Source organism: Barbatula barbatula (assembly GCF_947034865.1).
Source record: "Barbatula barbatula genome assembly, chromosome: 17".
Lineage (NCBI taxonomy): Eukaryota > Metazoa > Chordata > Actinopteri > Cypriniformes > Nemacheilidae > Barbatula > Barbatula barbatula.
The window spans coordinates 5,840,238-5,862,207 of NC_136780.1; the positions used below are offsets into that span (position 1 = coordinate 5,840,238).

At 37.4% G+C, this 21,970-nt stretch overlaps 3 protein-coding genes across 3 annotated transcripts; 1 reads left to right on the plus strand and 2 right to left on the minus strand.

The window, feature by feature from the left end:
• Nucleotides 1-796: 796 nt before the first annotated feature.
• On the minus strand, nucleotides 797-8,044 carry mxra8b (matrix-remodelling associated 8b). The gene is made up of 10 exons (XM_079478188.1): nucleotides 7,895-8,044; nucleotides 6,297-6,323; nucleotides 5,891-6,193; nucleotides 5,692-5,793; nucleotides 4,383-4,874; nucleotides 2,887-3,027; nucleotides 2,326-2,356; nucleotides 2,160-2,230; nucleotides 1,764-1,841; nucleotides 797-1,678 (listed from the first exon to the last, which is right to left on the minus strand). The coding sequence occupies exons 1-10, from the start codon at nucleotides 7,911-7,913 to the stop codon at nucleotides 1,653-1,655; spliced, it is 1,290 nt and encodes a 429-aa protein (XP_079334314.1). The 5' UTR covers nucleotides 7,914-8,044; the 3' UTR covers nucleotides 797-1,652.
• On the minus strand, nucleotides 7,895-10,117 carry aurkaip1 (aurora kinase A interacting protein 1). The gene is made up of 4 exons (XM_079478189.1): nucleotides 9,995-10,117; nucleotides 9,619-9,713; nucleotides 9,065-9,531; nucleotides 7,895-8,752 (listed from the first exon to the last, which is right to left on the minus strand). The coding sequence occupies exons 2-4, from the start codon at nucleotides 9,668-9,670 to the stop codon at nucleotides 8,636-8,638; spliced, it is 636 nt and encodes a 211-aa protein (XP_079334315.1). The 5' UTR covers nucleotides 9,671-9,713; nucleotides 9,995-10,117; the 3' UTR covers nucleotides 7,895-8,635.
• Nucleotides 10,118-12,664: 2,547 nt separating this feature from the next.
• slc25a33 (solute carrier family 25 member 33) lies at nucleotides 12,665-21,876 on the plus strand. Its single transcript, XM_079479016.1, has 7 exons — nucleotides 12,665-12,924; nucleotides 15,870-16,043; nucleotides 18,673-18,750; nucleotides 19,688-19,788; nucleotides 19,883-19,949; nucleotides 20,614-20,894; nucleotides 21,087-21,876. The coding sequence occupies exons 1-7, from the start codon at nucleotides 12,884-12,886 to the stop codon at nucleotides 21,287-21,289; spliced, it is 945 nt and encodes a 314-aa protein (XP_079335142.1). The 5' UTR covers nucleotides 12,665-12,883; the 3' UTR covers nucleotides 21,290-21,876.
• Nucleotides 21,877-21,970: the final 94 nt, after the last annotated feature.

Genomic DNA, 21,970 nt, shown 5'->3' on the forward strand with positions numbered 1-21,970 from the left:
TTGTTATGAGCTGACTTCACATCTTAGTTATTGGTGTTGATATCCATACAGGATGGGTGACATCGATGTAATCTTCCTACAAAAAAATCATATGGCGATATTTATAGAGGTGATAATTGTGAATATAAATTCAAACAATATTACATTTATTATCTTAATATTAATAATATTAATACATTATTAAAGGATTATTATAACATTATTAATATTAATATTTATTAATTTTTACTTTGCTTTATGACGCCATAGATAGAAGAACCATTTTTGGATGAATGGTTCCATAAAGAATATTTTCAACATCCGAAGAAACTTTTAGTTTCACAAGAGGTGTGTTGTAGATTCTTTAGATTTTAAAAAGTACGAAAGAAATGATTCTTATAAGAACCTTAGAGTAAATGTTTTTTGGGGGAATTCTTTAATGGCACTACTGTGAAGAACCTTTTATAGCCCAGATTTTAAGAGTGTACTTTAATTGTATAAACATTTTATGTACGTTCTGTGTAGAAAAAAACATGTTTGCAAAACTGTTGTTTATAATAATGTTTGTAATTCTAATATTAATGTGTTTTCCTGCGAAACAAATTTCCATCGGTCTGCTTTAAAACGTGAGCGATAAAACTACAACTCCACAAACTGGTTCCATGTTGCCAACTATCTCCAGAACATATCAAATCTGACCAGGAAATCAGACTCCATCCAGAGCGGGTAAGTAAATACACATTCTCAACGTGAAAAGGGAGATTATGAAGCAACATTGTTGCATATAATAAACCATAAATCATATACACGCCTTTTTTGTTCATAATAAACTTTATTATATTTTACATTGGTCCTCTATACCAATGTGATTGTAATGGTATTCTAATGATAAATACACTTCAGAATGTTCGGATAAAAAAAACAATGAATCATTTATAAACATAAAAAACTGCATAAATGCTTCCTAACCTACAGTGTGTAAATGTGCATTAGTGACAATAGAAAAGCTCAAAACTGACTCCCTTAAAAAAGACAAAGTGATAAAGATAAATGAGTCAGAACTAAACTGCACTGTGCCATGTTCATAAAACTGTAAAACTAGATCAATAGGACCAAAGATGTCCTAGTCAAGTAGGAATCAAAATTCAAGAAAAGTAATATATACGGTAAATACATATGCACATAAGAATAGTACAAACAGTACGTGTAATTGCCATAGGTTTTTGTAGTTTACTTCTGTACCATCTTTTACTATTATGTCCTAATGTATTTGTTTACTTCCTGAGTTTTAAAATATATTTTTATTCTTTAAGAAAACATTTTCAATGCACCTCTTGTGGATAAGCGCCACAGTGTAATGGCTTGATTTAGGTGAGTCTTCTACCACACCCAATTGTAGAGTACCACCAAAGGCAGAATTCAGCGTATTTCCATAGCACATGTTTGTGATTTGAAGTCAATAGACTACCATTTTACTAAACTGTGGTTAGGATAAGATTGTACCTGTGACTTTCCAATATTAACAAATCTAGAGTGTGTATCAGATCAGTGACGTAAGCAGTAATTACGCTGCAGCTGAAAGACAACAATTCTGTTTGTGTAAAGTAAATGTAAACCTCTTATGAAAGTCTTTGAATCACTTCATTTTGCACTGGACCAGCCAGCAAGATCACTCATTTCCATGACATTCTTTCCATTTCTGTAGGAGAGAGAAATAGCACGCATAACGTAAATGCATTTCATTGCATTTTATTGTTTAAGATCTGAATCAGTATACTGATCACCTCGGTTGAGATCGATAACTTTCGGAGAGGGATAGATATTTGCATCTGCTCTTTCTTTCATTATGTTGTTCTTGTACTCTAAAGAGAAATAAATCAAGGATTTCTTTCATCAGTAGATTGCAAATATAAAAATATTATAAAATAATTTTGGGATAAAAACAATCTTGAAAATCTTGATATATGTCATCAGTGAGGCACTCATTGAAAAAAAAACGATTGTTAATAACAACAACAGCATATAGACATTTAGAAAGTGTTAAATCTCTGTTTAAGAACTTGTGAAAGCCAAGTGAAAATCTGTGAGTCTAGAGAAAATTTCTGAGTATCATGTCTTTATTTAAATGACCTATTTCAGCTTTAAGAGAAGCAGTTGTGAGTAGTCACGGAAAGTTTTACCCAGCCGCAAGTCCTCCTGATTGTAGGGTTGAAGTTCTGTGGCACACAATTCAACGGATGTCCTTCGGCCCCTGCCAAGTAATGCTTTTCATGTTAAACCTGTCTCTGTAACTCCTCTGGTATAGATGACCATTGAGATCATGATGTATATTGTTTGAAACCTTACCGCTGAGACCTCTGACCCTCAAACTCATGCCCTGAAACAGACATTTTATCAAATGTCAAAAGAATGTTCAGCAAGGAAGATAATCCTTACACTAAATATTTTATTAAAAGGGACAGTTCACCCTAAAATAAAAATTCTGCCATCATTTACTCACGCTTGAGTTGTTCTAAATTGTTCTGAGGAACACAGAAAATATTATAATGAAAAATTGGAAAATGATAATGTCAAAACTGTTTGCTTTTCTACAATCTTCAAAATATCTATATTGTGTTTAACAAAACAATAAAATGAATAAAGGAATTTCCCCTACTATGGTAGTCCATGATGGCAAAGAACTGTTTGGTTACAAACATTCTTCCAAATATCTTTCGCTATGTTCATCAGAACAAAGACATCTATACAGATTTGGAAAAACTTGAGGGTGAGTAAATGAAGACCGAATTTTCATTTTTGGGCGAACTGTTCCTTTAACCAGGTTGGGATCCCATGTTTTTTATGATCATAAAACTATTACTTATTGTTTATAAAATTACTATTAGCGGATTAACCATCCACTCTTACCTTTTTTTCTACAGTGACTTGTGGTCATGATGATTCCAATGAGCATGAGAAGCAGAAGCACAAATATGGCCAGGATGTAGCCGACCTGATGCAGCAGGTGAGTTTGATTCTCCGGTAGAATGACATTCAGCACATTTGTTTCTACACACCAAAACCAGACAAAGGGGCACACTTTAAAAACTGTTTTTAGTACCATATAAGGCCGAGAACAAAGCAAAAAACACTTATTACAGAAATGATTGATTAACTACACATCAGCCCCTGTTTTGTGTAAGCAGAATTACATGTTGTTTGTTTTTCCCACTTCAACCAGGCCTGCTGGCGTGACGGGTGGGATTTCATGTCAGAATGGCCAAAACAGGCGTAATGAGTTCCAGACCTGATGTCATGTCGCAGCAATGGAGAAAAAAAACACGAACCACCAGTGTAAAAGACGATAGTGCAGGCAGAGACAAATACCACAGTCAGTCTGTCTGCAGACATTTTCCATTTATTACCTGCCTCACAATAAGAATTCTTGATTTTATCTGCCGCAGTCTTTGGAATTGAGTGTCGTATGCCAGAATAAACCAAATAAAGACACTGAATGCCGCTGTTAGGGAATTGTTTGTCTCATATTGTCTAAAATCGAGAATCAAGCTGGTTCCTGGCTTAGCAACACTTTGACATCTACACCCAAAAACTCTAACTATTATAATCATGCGTCAAGAGTCTGTATAATTTCTGTCTTATTGTATGTTGTGTCTAATTTGTATTTGTTCGAGAAACCTGTGTGAAAACAGTAATTGAACAAAGAAATAATACACTTTGTCTTGAATGTTAAAGGCAATTCAAAAAATAAAATCTCCACTGAAAATCTATAAAGTGTACAGTTGACCAGAAACCAAGTCATCTTTTTCTACTTATAGATGGCCGTGGCTAAATGTTCACAGACAAGAGAAGATGTGAATCGAACACAGAACATTCCCCCGGTTTCCTTTCATGTTACCACCAGTCAGATGTTGTACAGATGTTGCATTTAATGTCGACAAACAGCCCGTGCAAGATGGGAAATATTGTCTGAGGAATGATGATAAAATCTGCAAAGCCTATGAGAGTGTTAGCCATTCTTATGACCTTTCGTGGGGCTGTAATAGTTTATACAGTGAGCTCAGCCATTGCTAAACAGAGGAAATATGAAGCTGTTTTCCAATAACCCCCCCCCCCCCCCACCTCATTTATGACCTATTCACCGCATTTCTGTCGAAAACATTCACTTACACTCACAAACATAACTTAAGAAGAGTTCTAGTGTGAGCCAATCAGAAACAAAGACTAAAGGATAAGAGAGAGAGAAATAGAGAGAGAGAGATTACTGTAATATACTCCTTGCATACTCTGTTATGCAAAAAGTAAACAAAGAGCAACATTCAGCAACATTCGTCCCACATACCCCCCCAAAATTAAACTGTAATTTTAAATAATGCACTTTAAATAACGTCCAAATTCATTCTTACTTGGGTCATCAGCAGGCAGTGCTGGACGGGCGTAAGGTGTTTCTGGTATTTCAGTTGGGAAGCGAGCTGGAGGCAAAGGCTGGACGGATCGATCGACAATCACCCGAAAGATTCTTCTTTCATGTAGTCCACAATAATGATGGTGAAGATGGCAAGAATACAGGCCTTTATCAGACGGCTGAATGTTACGGATGCTGAGGGAGAAATCCCCCAGTTTAAAGGCACCAGTTGAGATGTTCATCTTATTCAACAGGAAGAGGGGGCCATACTGTCGGTTTTCTCCAGAGGCGTATACATCAACGAGGCGGTCTGCTCTGTCACGGGTGACCCCAGGAGCTTGCCAGTCCCAGTGCACCACCTGTTGCTGGCCCTCGTCACTGTACCCATCTGTCCACAGTGGTCTACGGTTCATGCATGGAAGCACTACACTCTTTCCTTCAAGAACCACGAACACAGACTTATCGCCATCCCAAACACGCTTTTCCATTTGGGCTGCAGAGAGAGACATTTTCATGAAACTGAATATAATGTATCAACGCATCGTTCAGCCCAACACAATAACGCTTTAAAGGGATAGTTCACCCAGAAATTTAAAGTCATCATGCAATTCAAATACAATATCTAAAAATATATATTTTGTATTAGAAGAGAAATGTCTTAGTGATTTTGTCAACACATAGGATGTCAATGGGGGTCAATTATTTATTACAATAAATAATACGAATTCCAAATTTTTGGACAAACTATCCCTTAAACCAACTGCTTGAGTTTGGGGCAGTACTTTGTATTTGAGGGTCCAATGGCATATAATAATACATTTTATTTATAAAGCATCTCTAAATGCTACAAAGAAACTCGTAATAAACTTTATAAATAATAAACATAATAAATAAAACCTTTTTAAAAGGTGCCTTTTTAAAACAGTCAATCATTTGTGGGGCCCTCAGATGTTCAGGGAGGGCATTAACCTCTGTCCCTAACGGTGTGAGTCTTAGTCCTAGGGCGAAGCAGCCGATATGTGTTTTTGGTGCGGAGAGAACGTGCTGAGGTCTGTAGTGTGAGAAGTTCTTTAAGGTAGCACTGATATGTGAGGAGGGAAACCTTGTACTCGATCCGGGTGGAAAACAGGAAACCAATGCAGAGATTGAAGAATTGGTGTGATATATATTCATATTTACGGACTCTCAGCGGCACTGTTCTGTATGTGTTATATGCTGTAGATATACAGTACATCTGCTTTCCCATTCATTTTTTTAGCTAAAACTAAAATAAAAGTTTGTAAAAACTCAATAAATGTTTGTTTCCTTACGTGATTTAGTGACATTGAGCTGGATTTGAATAGACTGATGGACATTGCAATAATGGTGATGTAGGTTGCAGGTATAAATGCCTTTGTCATCCATGTCCACATCTGCACAAACGAGAAAAAAAAACACAAATATAAAGGCGTTTGTCACCAAAAAGAAGTGAACCATGTTTTAAAAAAGAATGCATTGACATAAACTCACTATTAATAACTAGGGAGAAGTTGCCATCACTGAAGGCTTCTTTCGAGATAGTAATCCGGCCCCTGTTGTAGTCACTGTACAATCGCTCTGTTCCCCCTGAGAACATATCTAAAATGCGCTCCACAGTGTAGTCGGGTCGGTTGCGGACCAGGTCCCAGTGCACGACACGCTGACGGTCCCTCAGGCGATCCTGCCTCCAGACCATCCGCTGGTTATGACATGGCAAAACAACATCTGACCCTCCAGCAACAGTTATATTCCTCGCCTCCACGACAACGCTCTGCATGCTGGTTTGTGCCCAGGCTAAAATAAAGACCAATAAACACACAATTCACATGCTTTATTCATCATATGGAACACTTACAGCTCTGCTAACGGAATGGTGTCCATACACTAAAACACTCACCACATGGTAAGAGGATGGCAGTCCAGACTGAAATGAGAATAGAAATAAGCATTAGAATAACAGTAAACGTGAGACATGATTATTGAGATCTGAAGATGGAAAATTTATTTCAGAGAATATATTTGGAAGAATGCTGGGAACGAACAACACCGGTACCCATTCACATCTACTGTATTGTAATGTAATGGACACAAAACCAATGCAAGTCAATGGGTACCTCATTTGTGTTGTGCAGAAGAAAGAAAATCATGAAGGTTGGACATGACAAGAGGGTGTGTAAATTATGAGAGAATTTTCATATTTCCGTGAACTTTCCCTTTAACTATCAGCATTCAGACTGTAAATGAAGATGTCAATGTTAAATGTTAGTCTTATAACTGCAGAAGAACGGTTACTGACTACTATGCCAACACAAAGACATTTGTGACACAGAGGTTCCATTCATTCTCTCCCAGCAGTCAGGCCTCAAACCCAGAAGCAAAACCCAGAATAAACCAGTCAGACTGTTTAAAGTCTATTTCTATCAATGTTAGATTAAAAAAGAAAAGTCAGCAACAAACAAACATCTCAATAAAACGTCTATAATTATAACTGAAAACTTTTGTCTTTTCATAAATGAAAGTAAGAATGTCTTTAATGAGGCCATGTTTTATTGCTAACATAGCCTGAGCTGGAAAGCAAATGGGCACCAAAGAATGGAAATTCATAACCTCAAACCCTCTCATTTTCTTACACTTATAACAGTGTCTGAAGCTGACTCAAGCAGCACTAAACAATGACGTGTCTAGCTACGATAAAAGACTACAATTAACTGAAAGGAAAGGACAAGCTAAAATTGCATTCTCATCTTTTTCATGATTCAAGTTTACATTTTAAGTTCTATTTTAAGTTCTCATTTAAATTCTAGTTCTATATTGGTAAACAATGCAGTATGCGCTGACACATGTGACATCTCAATGTGGTTGTTTACTAAAGCTAAGACTGAAAAATCACGTTGAGGCACTGACTACTACTGTACTGTGTGTAGGCCAAGTTAACCAAAGTCCTAATATAAGATCGAGCAACACTAAAATAGAGAGACTGGAAAATACAACGTTTGGAAAACAAAGAAATGTATTAGACTTTTAATCTTTAGCCAAATATATAGACAGAAATATATATCATTTCCAAACAGAAAAATGTGTGAACGCAGAGTGTGTTGTTATTGGAAGAAAGGAAGAAAGAAAGCAAGAAAGAAAGAGTGAAAGAAAGAAAGCAAGAAAGAAAGAAAGCAAGAAAGAAATAATTCGATTTTTAATCTGTTGCTAAACATATAGACAGAAGAATATATCATTTCCATACAGAAAAATGAAAACAATAGAGCGTGTGAACGCGGAGTGTGTTGTTATTGGAAGAAAGAAAAAAAGAAAGTGTGTTGGCATGACGCCTGCAGGAGATTTACTGCGCAACGTGTGCAGATTTTATATCGTAAATGATGCAAAATACCACACTGACTCCGAAAAAGAATACATAATGCTGTTTGTGAAGTTCGGCTAAAATAAAGATGTAAAAACACACTTATAGAGGTATGATAAGAAAATAACGAGTTGGCTACTTACTGTATAATTCAAGAAACATATCGAGTAAAGTTCCGCAGCTTCTGATGAGAGGTGTCTTTGAAGACCGTTACCTCCTCACCTGACGAAGTTTGTCGACCCGCGACAACACAAAACTTTGCCGTCTGCTCGGCTGGACCACTAGCATGCCCCTCCTCCGGGATATTAAAAACCATGAAATACTAAACTTTCTCGAATTAAAAAGTGTACGTGTAGAAAGGGAAAAGTATAATAGTCCTATTACGAAGAAGGAGAATTGTTGTATAGTTTTAAGTAATCACAGTTTTGGTGAAGATAGCTTTTATGTTTATGGCAATTATATGATATTATGGACTAAAATATAACTGAACATTTAACAAATGTCATCCTGGCATTAAATATCAGATTTGGATTGTTTTGTCCGCTTTTACGTGTTGCTGTAGATCTGTTCTAAACTTAAAAACCATCTAACAAGAGTGTTTTTAGTTCATTTGCTTCCCCCTAGCGGTGATCAAAGAAACACGAGTCTTAAAAACATTTGTACGAATACAGATGTGTATAGAATGATCGTTTTTTTTATAATCCACACTACTGAAAAGTTACAAGAGAGGGAATTTTATTGCAACAACGTGTACATACTGATGTCAATCAAAGAAGTCATCTCACTGTTTCACTCCAAATAGAGTAGTCGTGGAAGGAGAGGTATTACGATAAAAGTCGAAAATATTTAAATTACATGCTCGATTTACATTTTGTCAAAGCATTTCAATCCCTTTTAGATTGGCTCAGTTTGATAAAGACTTTGGGTGTCGTCCATCCCTCTGGGGCTTTCTTCAGTCCAGCTCGTTTAGAGATTCGGATGAGATCTCTCTCAAACTTAGCCTGTAATAACATGCGCCAGAGTCAAATGTCATGATTTTGTTCTACACACACACATAGCTTTTTCTCAATTATAGCTTTGGTAAACAATATGGTATAAAATGTTAGCTTTAAAAGTAGTTCAAGTGAAATAAAATCCTGAAGGGATTTCAATATACTCATAATACTTAATAATCTGTGAAATTTAAAGACTTCTTTTAAATCTATGACTTTTTCAGGTTTTATAATACTCTGTGCGTCTAGGTTTTTCATAATATTAAATCAATTAAATATATGAATTGAACACTTGCTGCCTAGATGACCAAAACAACAAACCTGCTTTTTCTTCCTCCTGACATCCTTTACTCTCCTTCTCAGGAACTTGGTCCTTTTTAGCAGCTTTCTGTATTTGTGCCTGTTCATCTTCCTTCGCCTGATCTCCAGCACATTCTTGCAGTTCAGCGGCGTTGAGCTTTCTCCATCCTCCAGTAATGGGACAGCAGACGAGGGAAGCACCATGGATTCACTTACAATCTCACCTTCTCCCAGAGGCAGAGAAGCCTCCAGCAAAGGGGGGAGAGAATAACGCAGGGAAAGCCAGCTTTCCAAAGGTGAAACGGACAGTTTACGGGGCACAAGGACCTCCTCTAAATCCGTCTCAAGAGGTGTCCATAGTTTGGGGGGATGCTTGTTGTTAGTAGCTGAGGTGAGGGATATATTTGTAGAGTGAAAAGCATTGGAATGAGCAGAATGACAACGTTGTACAACCCTGCATAAAGCCTGGCTCTGCTTCGGAAGTAAACCTGGAAAAGAAAAACTATGAGAAATTGTTCTTGCACAACTTACAAAATATATTTAGTAATCAGTACAGTGAGATTCATAACGTTTACCAGACGCCTTGGAAAGCAGGTTAAGCTGTGAAACCACTCTTGAGGCAAACATTGTATACGGTCTTATGGCTGGTGCACCCTCAGAGCATCAGGAACTGAAATAAAACATATATTTGTGTAGTTTACGAATGCAGATCGGTTTATTGACAATGGCATAACAAGTCAAGTCAACAGTTACACTGCATATACTTGAACTTAAGAACATCTTTCATTCAAACCAATAGCGACTGACAGCAGGGTGTACAGCCGGTTAACAGACTGTGTTACAAGAAAAACACGTGGGTCTAAATAACTATTTGAAAAGCTATTTAGTTTAGCGATTCATGAACAAACAACACAATAACATGCGTTTAAGAATATGAACTGGAACACATACCTCGTCATATCACAAATTTCAATGTGACTCTATCTATTTCCGGTCCGCCGACTGTAATGTTCCGCCATGCAACGAGTTTAACTATCAAAGGTTCTTCCGGAGTCTCTACGGGCTTTTCTCTTACTGTATAAATGAGTCAAATAAAACATTTATATTAAAGTATATTGTTTGCCAGGTTTAATATGTCCTCATTTCAGTTGCAAGTTGTTTATTTCAAGTCTTGAAATAGAAATATACTGCTTTGCAAAGCAAAATCCCCAAAAACTTTGAACAATTAAAACTTATATATTTACGTTTACTCATTTAGCAGACGCTTTTATCCAAAGCGACTTACAAAGAGTTCAGGGAGCAATAAGCGATATGTCATACAGGAGCAATAATACAATAGGTGCTAATACAAAGTAACTAGTTTCAACAAAAGCCAGACCAATAACTGTGGGGAGAAAGAGTTATTGTTTTGTCCTATTTTTGTCACAAGTCTGTCAAGTATTAACAGAAGAGATGGGTTTGAGTCGTTTTTTAAATGTTGTGTTAGATGTGGTTAACCGGAAGCGAATTCCACCAGGAAGGATGAATTGGTTTGCAAGACTTTCTCCGAAAGGTGGCGCTGTTTCAAAGTCACCTGAAGCATATGTCCATCCTGTTCATGTCATTTATGTGACTGTTTCTACAGCTGTTGTTAAAGTAAAATTCAATAAAGCTGTAATTAAATAATTTATTTTATTTCAATTGAAGTTATTTACAGAATATCCCATGAATGGCAGTTTTGATAATTGTAGCTAATTTAATTGAAATATAAATGAATGAACCTAGCACGGCACAACAAAACATGTGGTTACATGCATGCTTCCTAAATATATACGGCAAATATTTCTGTATATACATACAGCCGTTTTGTATAGGCTGCTCAAAAAGCAGCTTTCTCTAATGATGTTTGTGCTGTTGTGTGGAAGTTGTTATTACAAATGATACATTTGGGTGTGGATGACAACTTGCAGGTGGGAAGGTGCGTCTCAAATAGACTAAAGAGAGTTTGAGCATGATTTACGTGACATGAAAAGAATGTGACAGGTATTTGCATTATTTTTGTAGAATCTGAACAGTAGTAACAGACAGCAATTATTTACCGTAATTCATAAGCTAGTTTAACCCACAACATGTGCGTGAAAAAAATATTTAAAAAGATTATTTTATGTAAACAACTTTTTGTTTCAATAGTTTTGTATTTTATAAAAAGACAAATATAAACATGAGGCATACAGTACACAAAGTCTAAACATATCACTAAATAGTGTCTTAAATGCTTCCAAACGTGCAGAAATCAGCACAGACATATTACCATAAAACTATGATAATCAGAAACACATTTAAAGATATCTGTGTAATTGTTTACATGATTTTCTCTTTAACTAACAGATAAGGAATGCAAATATTGGATTCACACTTCATCATATGAGTGCCAAGGTTACGCTTTATCAGTGAAAGTTATGTTACTTGCCAAACCATTATGATAGTGTTTTCAACAGGACTGTCTATTGAAATTAAAAACAGATGTCCAGCATTTTTGGATTCGGATACCACTCAGGTTAAATTTACAGAAGGGAAAACCCCTTGAGCAGAAACACCCACATAGCTGTGAAGTATTAAACTATCCACCCATGCCTTATTATGCACAATTATTTCTAAGTTCAAATGTAGCATTTAAAAAACTTTCTTCATTATTATAACGTACAAAGAAAAACATTTACGGTCAAGACATACTCATAAATGTGAGTATAGGTTTGTTTTAAATGGGGAATTCACACCTGACATAACCTGTTATACAGGATGTCCATATGAATCATTATAAATATTTACAGTTTACTGTATCCTTAAAGCGTACAAAAGTATAGATAACTTCAGTGGTTTTGTTCCTTGTAGCTGTTGATGATTGACCAGGGGGTATCTTCAACAAGATGATAACTGTTTTAAGGACTTTTCAACCTGCCAACAAACAAGTCAGTGTCAACAACACTACACAACACATATATTAGTTCATCCTAAATAGGTGTTTGGTTTAGAATTGCGAGCTCACCTCCCATCACACACCCCCTCCTGCTATAGGCTTTTCTGCTCAAGACAGCTTGTCCATGTGATAACTGAAAATTCCTGAGCATGCTGGACATGGTGTCACATTCCCTTAAAGAAAATCAACAACAAATGCCATGATGAAATTGTACTGTGTCCCCTTTCCATTAAGGTGTATTTAATATTTATTTACTTCAGTAGGCCTACTTTACATTTACATTAATGCATTTGGCAGACGCTTTAGCGACTTACATTGCATTATCCTACACATTTGTTTCTAAGTATGTGTAATCCCCTGGGGTCGAATCCATGACCTTTGCGTTGTTAACACCATGCTCTTACCGCTGAGCAACAGAAGCAAAATATTAACAAAATCCTTTAATATTACTGTAATTGCACTATAATTGTAATTGTAGTATATTGTAAAACAGCGATGAACCACCTTTCAAAAGTAAAGGGTGATGCTTACTTTTATAACTGGATAATTTATTGTAAGAGAATGTAAGTCGGCGTATTTAAATTCCAGTGGTTGAGTCTTATATATTCAATGTCTCATACACATTGTATCTAATACATGACCACCTGCTTCAGATCCATTTTAACAGTTTGTTTGTGAATGGATAGTGATGATGGCGTCATGGACAACACCCCCGCCTGACCCGTGACGTGAGCAGTCCTGGGTACTTCTCGGCTTCTTCACGCTATTCCGGGTTAAAGAAGCCGGTTGTCGAGCAGACAACACACCAGGCCGCTCACTTAAGCGAGCAATTTTATTTTATTTTTATAAATCTAACGTTTAGTGAGGTACGATGAATCTTTGAAATGGCACAGAAAGACACGTTGTTACATCTCTTCGCAGGAGGGTGAGTGTGATTTATTATGAAGAGGGATTTTATTTCCAGAGCAAAAGCGAAAATGGTTGCGAGGCTGGAAGGTCGAAACAACTTTGAACGGCGGTTTTGTAAAATGTCACACGTATCGTGCGGAAAGCAACTTGAGGCTGTTGTTAATATACCTACCGTGTCTAAACTCTGGTGGTTTAAAAATACATTTAAGTGAAGAAAGCTGTGTTAGCTTGTAGCTAGCGTTGAAACCAGCCAGTCGACTGAAGCGGGTTGGATTACATTTACATGCGGTCCTTTAATTTTAATATTAAAATAAAGATAAATTGTGGTATTGAAACAGGTGTTCCAAAATGTTGTCTGGGGAGTAATTGAAAGTTATACAGCCCCGCTGTCAATACACAGGGCAGTGTTGCGTTACGTAATGATTCTAGCTAACGTTAAATTACACGAGACGACTAGAGCCCTGACGTTAACTGCATCTCTCGCGAGCTTTTCATGTGCTTGTGTGATGTACGTAAAAATATTTATAAATGCATGTAACAATTATATATGTTTTTGTATTTGAAGTATCAACAAAGTTTGTGTTGCTTGCTACAATGGGACAATCCCCACCGAGATAAGAAATGCTGAGTCTATTAATATTTTCAAATCATTGCTCAAAACCAATTTCTTTTGGTGTAGCTTTTGTATGAAATTTAGTTTTTACGTTACTGTTTTCCTAAATTTTATTTTATTTGAATGTCTGTTTCCTTTCTATGTAAAGCGCTTTGAGATGCTGCATGTAAGGCATGTATATAAAAAAGTTATTATTATTATTAAGCTATACATTTTTGCCTTTTGCGAATTCACAATACTAAGTTGTATATGCATGGATCGTTTTTATGGTAAAACGTTTGAGTATTAAAATAGAAATCTTTTTTTGTTCAAGGTCATCCCACAATCATGTCCTAAAATGCATTTCTAACATAAGGCTAACCTACAATACTTGTGATGACACGTACGGCTTTGTCCGAAATCGCCTTCTTCCATACTACAGTAGGCTAAAATCATGAATAGTATGTCCGAAACCTCAGGATGGTCTACTATTTCTGCCGAGATTCGTGAGTGTGGATTGGGTGGACACTTATACATCCCATGATGCCACGGGGGCTGAGAAACGGTCAAATTTCAAAAGTAAATCAAATAAATATAGGGAAAAACTTCCATACTACTCCCACTCATACTATATAGAATGTACTGTTTTAACGTCCGATAGGTAGGTACTTCTGTAGAATTCAGTATGTACTGTCACAGTATGCCATTTCGGATGCATTCGCATACTTTTTCTCTTCAATCACTATTTTCTTAAGAGCTCTTTCATGCGTTAAGGTCTCGGTAAAGTAGTTGGAAGGGCATGTAAAACATGCTTTTAATCCCGGTGGAAATTCTTACTAAATGCCTCAAATAGGTTCTTACTAAATGCCTTTAGTTCTTGCCCACTGTATTATATTATCACTATTGTATTCTGTATTTATTCTAACTGTATATCCTGCACTTGCTAACTGCACTTCTGGTTAGACCTAAACTACATTTCGTTACACTGTACTTGTATATGTGTAATGACAATAAAGTTGAATCTAATCTAATCATCTAAAAATTGTATGCATTTCTATCACACTTGCGCATATCTAAATATAAATGAATAGAAGTACACGTGTTAACAAACATAGCAATATGGTCATTCAAATAAAAATATGTTTGAAATGTCATTTTGTCACATCAGTAAAGTCATGTATTAAATATTACAGCTAAGCTTAAAGCTTTTTTGAATAAGCAGATAAGAATAAAGAATCCTTTAAAAATCTATGATTCTGTATAATGTTTTATGTGCTACATGCATTTTTCTCCAATCTGCATCATGCTTTTTTATATGCTGTGATCTTTTCTTCAGTTCAAGTTTTTAAGGCCATTTTGTTAACAGACAAGAGCTTTAGTTCTGAGCTCGATTGCCCATCAGTTAGATCCAGGTGACTTGCTTTAAATGACGCATTTGCCTTTTTCTTTTATTCAAAGAACTTTGTCACGATATGTTATGTAATCACGCCTCTGGCTTTGTTTGTCTTTTACAAAAAGCCTGTTACAAAACACTGTGGATCTAATCGTTTCTCATACATGCTGTGTAGTTGTATGTCTAGATGAGACTTGCAGCAGTGTTTGGCTTAAGGATGTTCGCCCTTGTTTGTACTTAGTCAGATTTGTTATTAATCTGTCCCACTTCCCAAACGGAATGAGGTTGGATATATTGTTCTTATCACGCACCCCGTGCTTCCGCTCGAACCCATGATCCGTGTCAGCATGTTGTAGCCAATTTTCTGTTTAGCATGATCTATGTTTGCGAATTTGCAATGTATTTGCTTTGTGTCCTGCTAGAAGTAAACAAGCCACTTAACAAGTTGATTATGCTGTAGTTAAACTCTTGGTTCTTTGTACTGATGGTCCTGCAGGTTAATATTCTTTATATTTTAATTTCCAAATCGCACTTTGTATTTTAAGTTAGTTTGACTTTGTTAAAGAGCCTGTTTGATATAGGGTTCTGCTGTGCAGAGTTTCTGATAGTGATCGTAAAATCAATTTCACCTACGTCATGTTGTGTCATTTCAGGTTCAGTTTGCTCTCCTTGACCTCCGTGACTCCTAAAAAAACAGCATGAGGGTTGACTGCAAGTATTGCTGACGCTTGCAGTGACATTTTGCTCTTAAAGTTTTGTTTGACCTGGATTTGCCCCAAACATAGTCATGAAGATGGGATATTAGTTGGTTTAACAAATCATTCATCTCCTTTTACATGGCATTTAGCTTTTATGCAGTCAAGTCTGTCTTGTTGTACATTCAAGATTCTTTGTCACTATACAAGATGGTGATGAAGTCATATAATGGCTCAGTTCAAGGACAAAGCATTCACATTTTATCTATTTATGTTTACAGATGTGGTGGAACAGTAGGTGCCATCATGACCTGCCCCCTTGAGGTGATAAAAACCAGGCTCCAGTCATCAGGCCTCACCCTCAGACCTGTGTTCCAGGTCCAGATGGGTACGTTCAACGGGGCCGGCGTCATTAGACCGGGACATGTCACCCCTGGCTTGCTGCAGGTCTTAAGGTAAGCGGAAATGATTGACATTGGCTCTGTTTTAAACTTAAATATATTTATTGCATGGGGCGGTCAAATAGTGTACATTTATTTATAAATATGTCATATGCATTTAATGCTTTCAAGTTAGCTGCTGGATTTCATCTACTTGAAGGCAGATTACACAGAGATATTTGTGGTGATGATGCAGTTAACTCTATTCTGCTCATAAAGGAGCAATGTTGGATTTTTAGGAGGATCTATTGACAGAAATGCAACTATTTCTTCATAAAGACCACGCAAATAATAATGCAAATGAATAAAGCAAAGATGACACAAGTATATACAAACAGCACACTAGTTCCAGATAAACAATGATGGGCTCAACTGCACGTTACACTGCTAATATTACAACAACAACACATCTTGGTTCTAACAAACAGAAAAAAACAGTCATTTTTAGACGATCTTTCTCTCCAACGTCTGTTGGAAATTATCTCAAAAGATATCTATGAGTATCTCCGATAAAAGCCTTAGTACCGTGGGAGCAAACGCGTCTCTGCTGGAAAGTCTTTATAATATTAACGCAGGTCCTGACTTCTATCCTTTTTTTATACTTAGAATCCCTTTATGTTTAGTAATGACACTTCACTCTTTCTACAGTCTTTCTAATGCTTGCATAATCCCTGTCCTGCGTCAAAATGTGAAGACACACTGCCTTAGTCCACGACATCTTTTTGTACTGTGGTGGCAACAGTCTTGTTTCGAAAGGGTGGGGTCAGCAGAGGACTGATGAGATTTGGTTGCAATTCTCAAACTCACCAAAGTGGCCGCTATAAATCCCACTCTAGACCTTTATTAAAGGGGTGTTTTACTGCTGGTGCCGGCTGGTTGAAGGCAGCCGTTATGTAAGGACACAAGAGTTCAGTACATGTGCCATTAACGTCGCTGTAAATAGCTTTTTTGGGTAGTTTGGGAAGAGGCCAAGGCCTTTAGGAACCTGCACTGTCACATGATTCCTTCTTGCTGCACTCAGATTACTGTCTGCAAGCACATGGTGTCCCTGACCAGCCATCTCTTGAGGGAGTGTATTGGTCTATGTGACTTTCAAACCTTTCGAAAAATCAAGCTTCCATTTAGTTGAACTTGCTAGCCTCCTTCTTGGAAAAATTTTAGATTTAGGTCCACTTTGGAGAAACACCACTTTTTGAGTTTGATAACAGAGGTTGTGCTAGACAAATTCAAATTGTGAAAAATCCGTCATAATAAATTTGTACCCATCACTATGGCGCAAGGTGATGTTACGTGCTAATTAGCATGTAGGTGACAACATCGCTTTACATGGATTTACTCTCTGAACTTACTGTGTAGAGACAAAAAAATACATTTTTCTACTGACTTAAAGTTAAGGTTTATCCAAAATGACGCTAGTCGCTATTGCTCTATGATGGAAAAAAGTCTGTAAACCCTGCACCATTGTGGGTCCCTGTGTGTGTATCGCCCGTTTAACACCACACGCGTAAGTAATGTGTGTGCGGTGTGAAATGGGCGTGTGAGAGCACGCCCTGCGGGGGTCTGATAAAGTGACAGATACATGCATTGCAGAATCAGATCCAAAAACACTGCCTCAAACAGCTTTATCGCTGTGTTATCATGAGAAGTGTAAAAAGATGTTCTGTTAGTTTTAGACCGAGGTGGGTTGTCATTGGCTTATGCCTTTTTTATACACACGCCTGGCTCCGCACCGCGATTCACGCGTCTCTACTGATCCGGCGTCGGTTTTTCTGAATGGGCGAGAGGTTTATGAGTAACGAATGGGAAACAAACTTACGATCACGTCCTGATGAAAGGAAATGATTGGATGCTACCACATGACATAAAGAGGAATTACAAATAAACCCTATAATCCGTCAAAATGACGAACGGCCTTCAAAATTTTAGGTCACTGGTAAAAATAAATCAGTCAATGACAGAGAATTTCGTTTAACACAACCTTGATGGTAGGGAGTGTTTTGGTCAAGTTAAAGGAACAGTTCACTCTAAAATGAAAGTTCTGTCATCATTTACTCTCCCTCAAATTGTTCCAAATCTGTATAAATGTATTTGTTCTGATGAACACAGAGAAATATATTTGGAAGAACGTAGGAAAGTAAACCGTTTTGGGGGACTTTTGACTTCTGCTTGTCATTTTTCCTACTATGGCAAATTTGGTGGTTTGGTTGCATTACCAACATTCTTCCAAATATCTTTCTCTGTGTTCATCATTTTTGGGTGAACTGTCCCTTTAATGCACTTGACAGAAACAAAACAAACTGCAAAAGCATACACTTTCTTAGTTAGTTAGTTTGTGAGTTTCCTGGGAATTGAACCCATGATAACCTTAGATACAGGAACACTTTCAGGAAGGGCTGTACTATTAACATGTGGTGAAAAGTTTAAGGAAGGGAACTTTTGATAAATAATTCATCTGTTAGCTGTCTGGAGTCCATTGTCATACGGGTGAATCAGCGAGCATTTTTGTGAAAAATCACCATGCAGTATTGCTGTCGTAGTGAGCTTTATGAAACACTAATATTGTGTAACTGATTTATAAAGTGCTCTGATAAGCCACACACTTGATGGTTTTATCAGTCTAAATAAATTTCCTCTTTCTCTTCAGGTCAATTCTACAGAAAGAAGGACCGAGATCTCTTTTCAGAGGACTGGGTCCAAATCTCGTCGGTGTTGCACCCTCAAGGTAATGACAGTGATTTAACACAAAACGCTGCATGTGTCAAAGGTCAAGAATACGATGTGGGAATATGATCCCAATGGTTAAATGGTAAATTACATTGGAGTCAAGATTAACTTTGTGTCAAACCAAGGAGAAAGGAGTCCTTTAAAAAGAAAAATGTTAAGAGTTATGTTGCTTTTTTAAATTTTAGATTAATCCTGTTTCCTGATAAGACAAGGTTCAGTGGGAAGGGAGGACTCCTGAAATGTTTAACAGTGTTGTGTTATTGTGTCTTATTCTCTAGGAAAGGATTACTGACACAATGACACAGCTATAAACCAACAAAGAAACTATATCTGATTAAGAGCAACAACCAACCTGATATAATCCAGCTTTAACTAGATTTTATAATAAAACATCATTTTCAGTGAGTAAATGTATATTTAAGACAGGATAAAAAGTGACTAAATTATTAGAAGATATCTTTGTATGTTCTTAGAATTTCTTACCTTTCTCTGAAACTATAATCGTGTATTTCCCCACTAGCCTTCTTTAGTTACTTATAAATAATATTAACTCAAATCAAATAAAATTAGCAAGCTTTGTAACCTTTTTACCTAGTTTTTTATGTTGGCCCATAAATTTAGTACAGCAATTTTCATTCCAGAGTTGTCGTGGTGCTTATTGAGCTTTTGTGCTGATGTACCCATAGTCTGTTCCAGACATTCAGCAAAAGAACGTCCACAGTTTGAAACGGGCTGCACGGTCAGGAACTCTCGCAGCATCCTGTGGTGCCGGATAGATAAAACATTGGCAGGCTTTCGGTTTAACTGGGCCGTTTTGCATTAAAATGAACTCTGCACTATCATGCGTGGAGCAAGGAAGCAGGGGTGGTTTGAGTTCAACAGAAGAATGACAAAGATAATCCCTCAGCCAGCGTGTTCTCTCTGTTTGTCTGCAGGGCCATCTATTTTGCAGCTTATTCAAAGACAAAGGAGACATTCAATGGCATCTTTGAGCCAAATTGTGGAGCGGTACACATGTCCTCGGCGGGCTTTGCAGGTGGGGTTTTGCCAGAAGTGTTTATAATTGTTTTGAGTGGACAAGAGTGTGCAGACTGCACAAGTTTTTACATCCCTACTTATTTGCTTTTCAGCTTTTGTCACAAACTCCCTGATGAATCCAGTCTGGATGGTCAAAACAAGAATGCAGCTCGAGAAGAAGTATGTTAGTTCTGTTGAGTTTTAACTACTTTTCTGTAACGGGGAGGGGTGTGGGGGGATTGTCTTAATTTTATTGCTGAAAACGTACCTTCCTATAGAGTTTAAGCTGTGTTTCATGAAGGTTTCGAGGAAAAGGATTTGGCACTCCTGAGCTTATATATGGAGTGCATTAGAGGACATTCGTATTAAACCCTTTCTGGCTTTGTAGCCGGCAAGTTGGAAGGCGTCCCCAGATACAATGAAGGTTCTCGGATGGTGAATGTGAAACTCAATTGATGTCGTCTTCCTCTTATACAAGCTTCATGATGATTAGCATGTGATCCAAGCAGGCACAGTATAAATATCCACCTTGACGCACGAGTCGGGCATAGCAGCCGTGTACTATATTTACGCTATAAAGAGCACTGGACAGTAGCCTGCTAGGGTCATGTGAGAGTATGAGTCAGATGGGGCGCTCTAAAAATAGTCCGCTATTAAATTCTCTTTCCAACCACATTGCGTATTAAACTTGAAAGTTTCGAGTAGTTTTGACCTTGATTTTGGTATTCGCACAGTAAGTGACATAACAAGATTTCAAAACCGGATCTGTTAGCTTAGATTTGATCGTGTAAAATTCTTGACCTATCTCTTCTTAATCGCCCGATTGACTATCTGTGTTCTGCAGGGCACGAGGAGAGAAGAAAATGAACGCGTTGCAATGCGCGCGCTATGTCTACAAGACTGAAGGGATGAGAGGTTTTTACCGGGGCTTGACCGCATCATATGCTGGCATCTCGGAGACCATGATTTGCTTTCTCATTTATGAGACGCTGAAGAAGCACCTAGCACATAGCAGATTTACCACACCCACCACTGACACAGAAAAGAGGGCTTCGGATTTCCTGGGCCTAATGTTGGCTGCCGCCTTTGCCAAGGGCTGCGCGTCATGCATAGCTTATCCGCATGGTATGTACAAACGACCATCATCTGATGCAATAAAGCAAGCAGACTACATCATGATAATTTCATGCTGATTTTAATGAAAGTTAATTTACTGTGATCATTTTTTATTTGTTTCATTTTGATGCAAGTATATATGTATGTATGTATGCAACTATAATCCTGAAATGGCTTTGTTTTTCCTCTTGTCTCCTACAGAGGTAATTCGGACAAGACTCAGAGAAGAGGGAAGCAAATACAAGTACTTCTTTCAGACGGCTCGCCTCGTGGCAGTGGAGGAAGGCTACGCTGCTTTTTACAGAGGCCTCATTCCACAGCTCATCCGACAGATCCCCAACACGGCCATAGTGTTGTCTACCTATGAGCTTATAGTCCATCTACTGGGGGATTCCTCCAAATGACACTTTAGATCTGCAGCTGGAGTGTTGCGTTGTGAGGAACGTTTAAACCTCCAAAGACTTTTAAAAGCATATTTTTTTATTTAAGTTTATGAATGCACATGTTATCAGATACGTCTTGCTTGTTTGTGTTACGTGAACAGCGCATATGGCATAGCTTTTCCAAGGGTTTGTGTATACTGTATCATTGTACATAAAAAGGTCATCTGAGTATACAAAGTTATTTTGTGTTAACTAAATTATTCTTATTGTAAGTAGCAGCTTTTTGGTCGCAGGCATTGATTTCTTCGGTTCTACGATTTAGTAAATATCTAACGGGTTTTGTTAATTATTTGTGGATCCTGGTTTAATGGTGTTCATGGAATGGAATTGAGGTCATGGAATAGCTCTATAGGATATAGTTTTCGACCTCTCTGTGACACCTACTGTAGAAGCATTCTGGTGTCTGACCAATTAATTCCATTCGCTCTATTAGTTATGTTTTATCTGTTTATTTTGTTCCCTTGAGATGTTTGTTAAGTTCTACAGAAAAGGAAGGCATTGATGCGTATGCAGCCGATGGTTTAATACAATAAATAATGAAAAGTGACATCCGGTGTTTGTCTTTTATTGGCAACAGTAATCTACGTGGTAAGTGTACCAGTCTAATGGGAGGGGTTTAACAGTGTTAATGCTTTGCGTCTT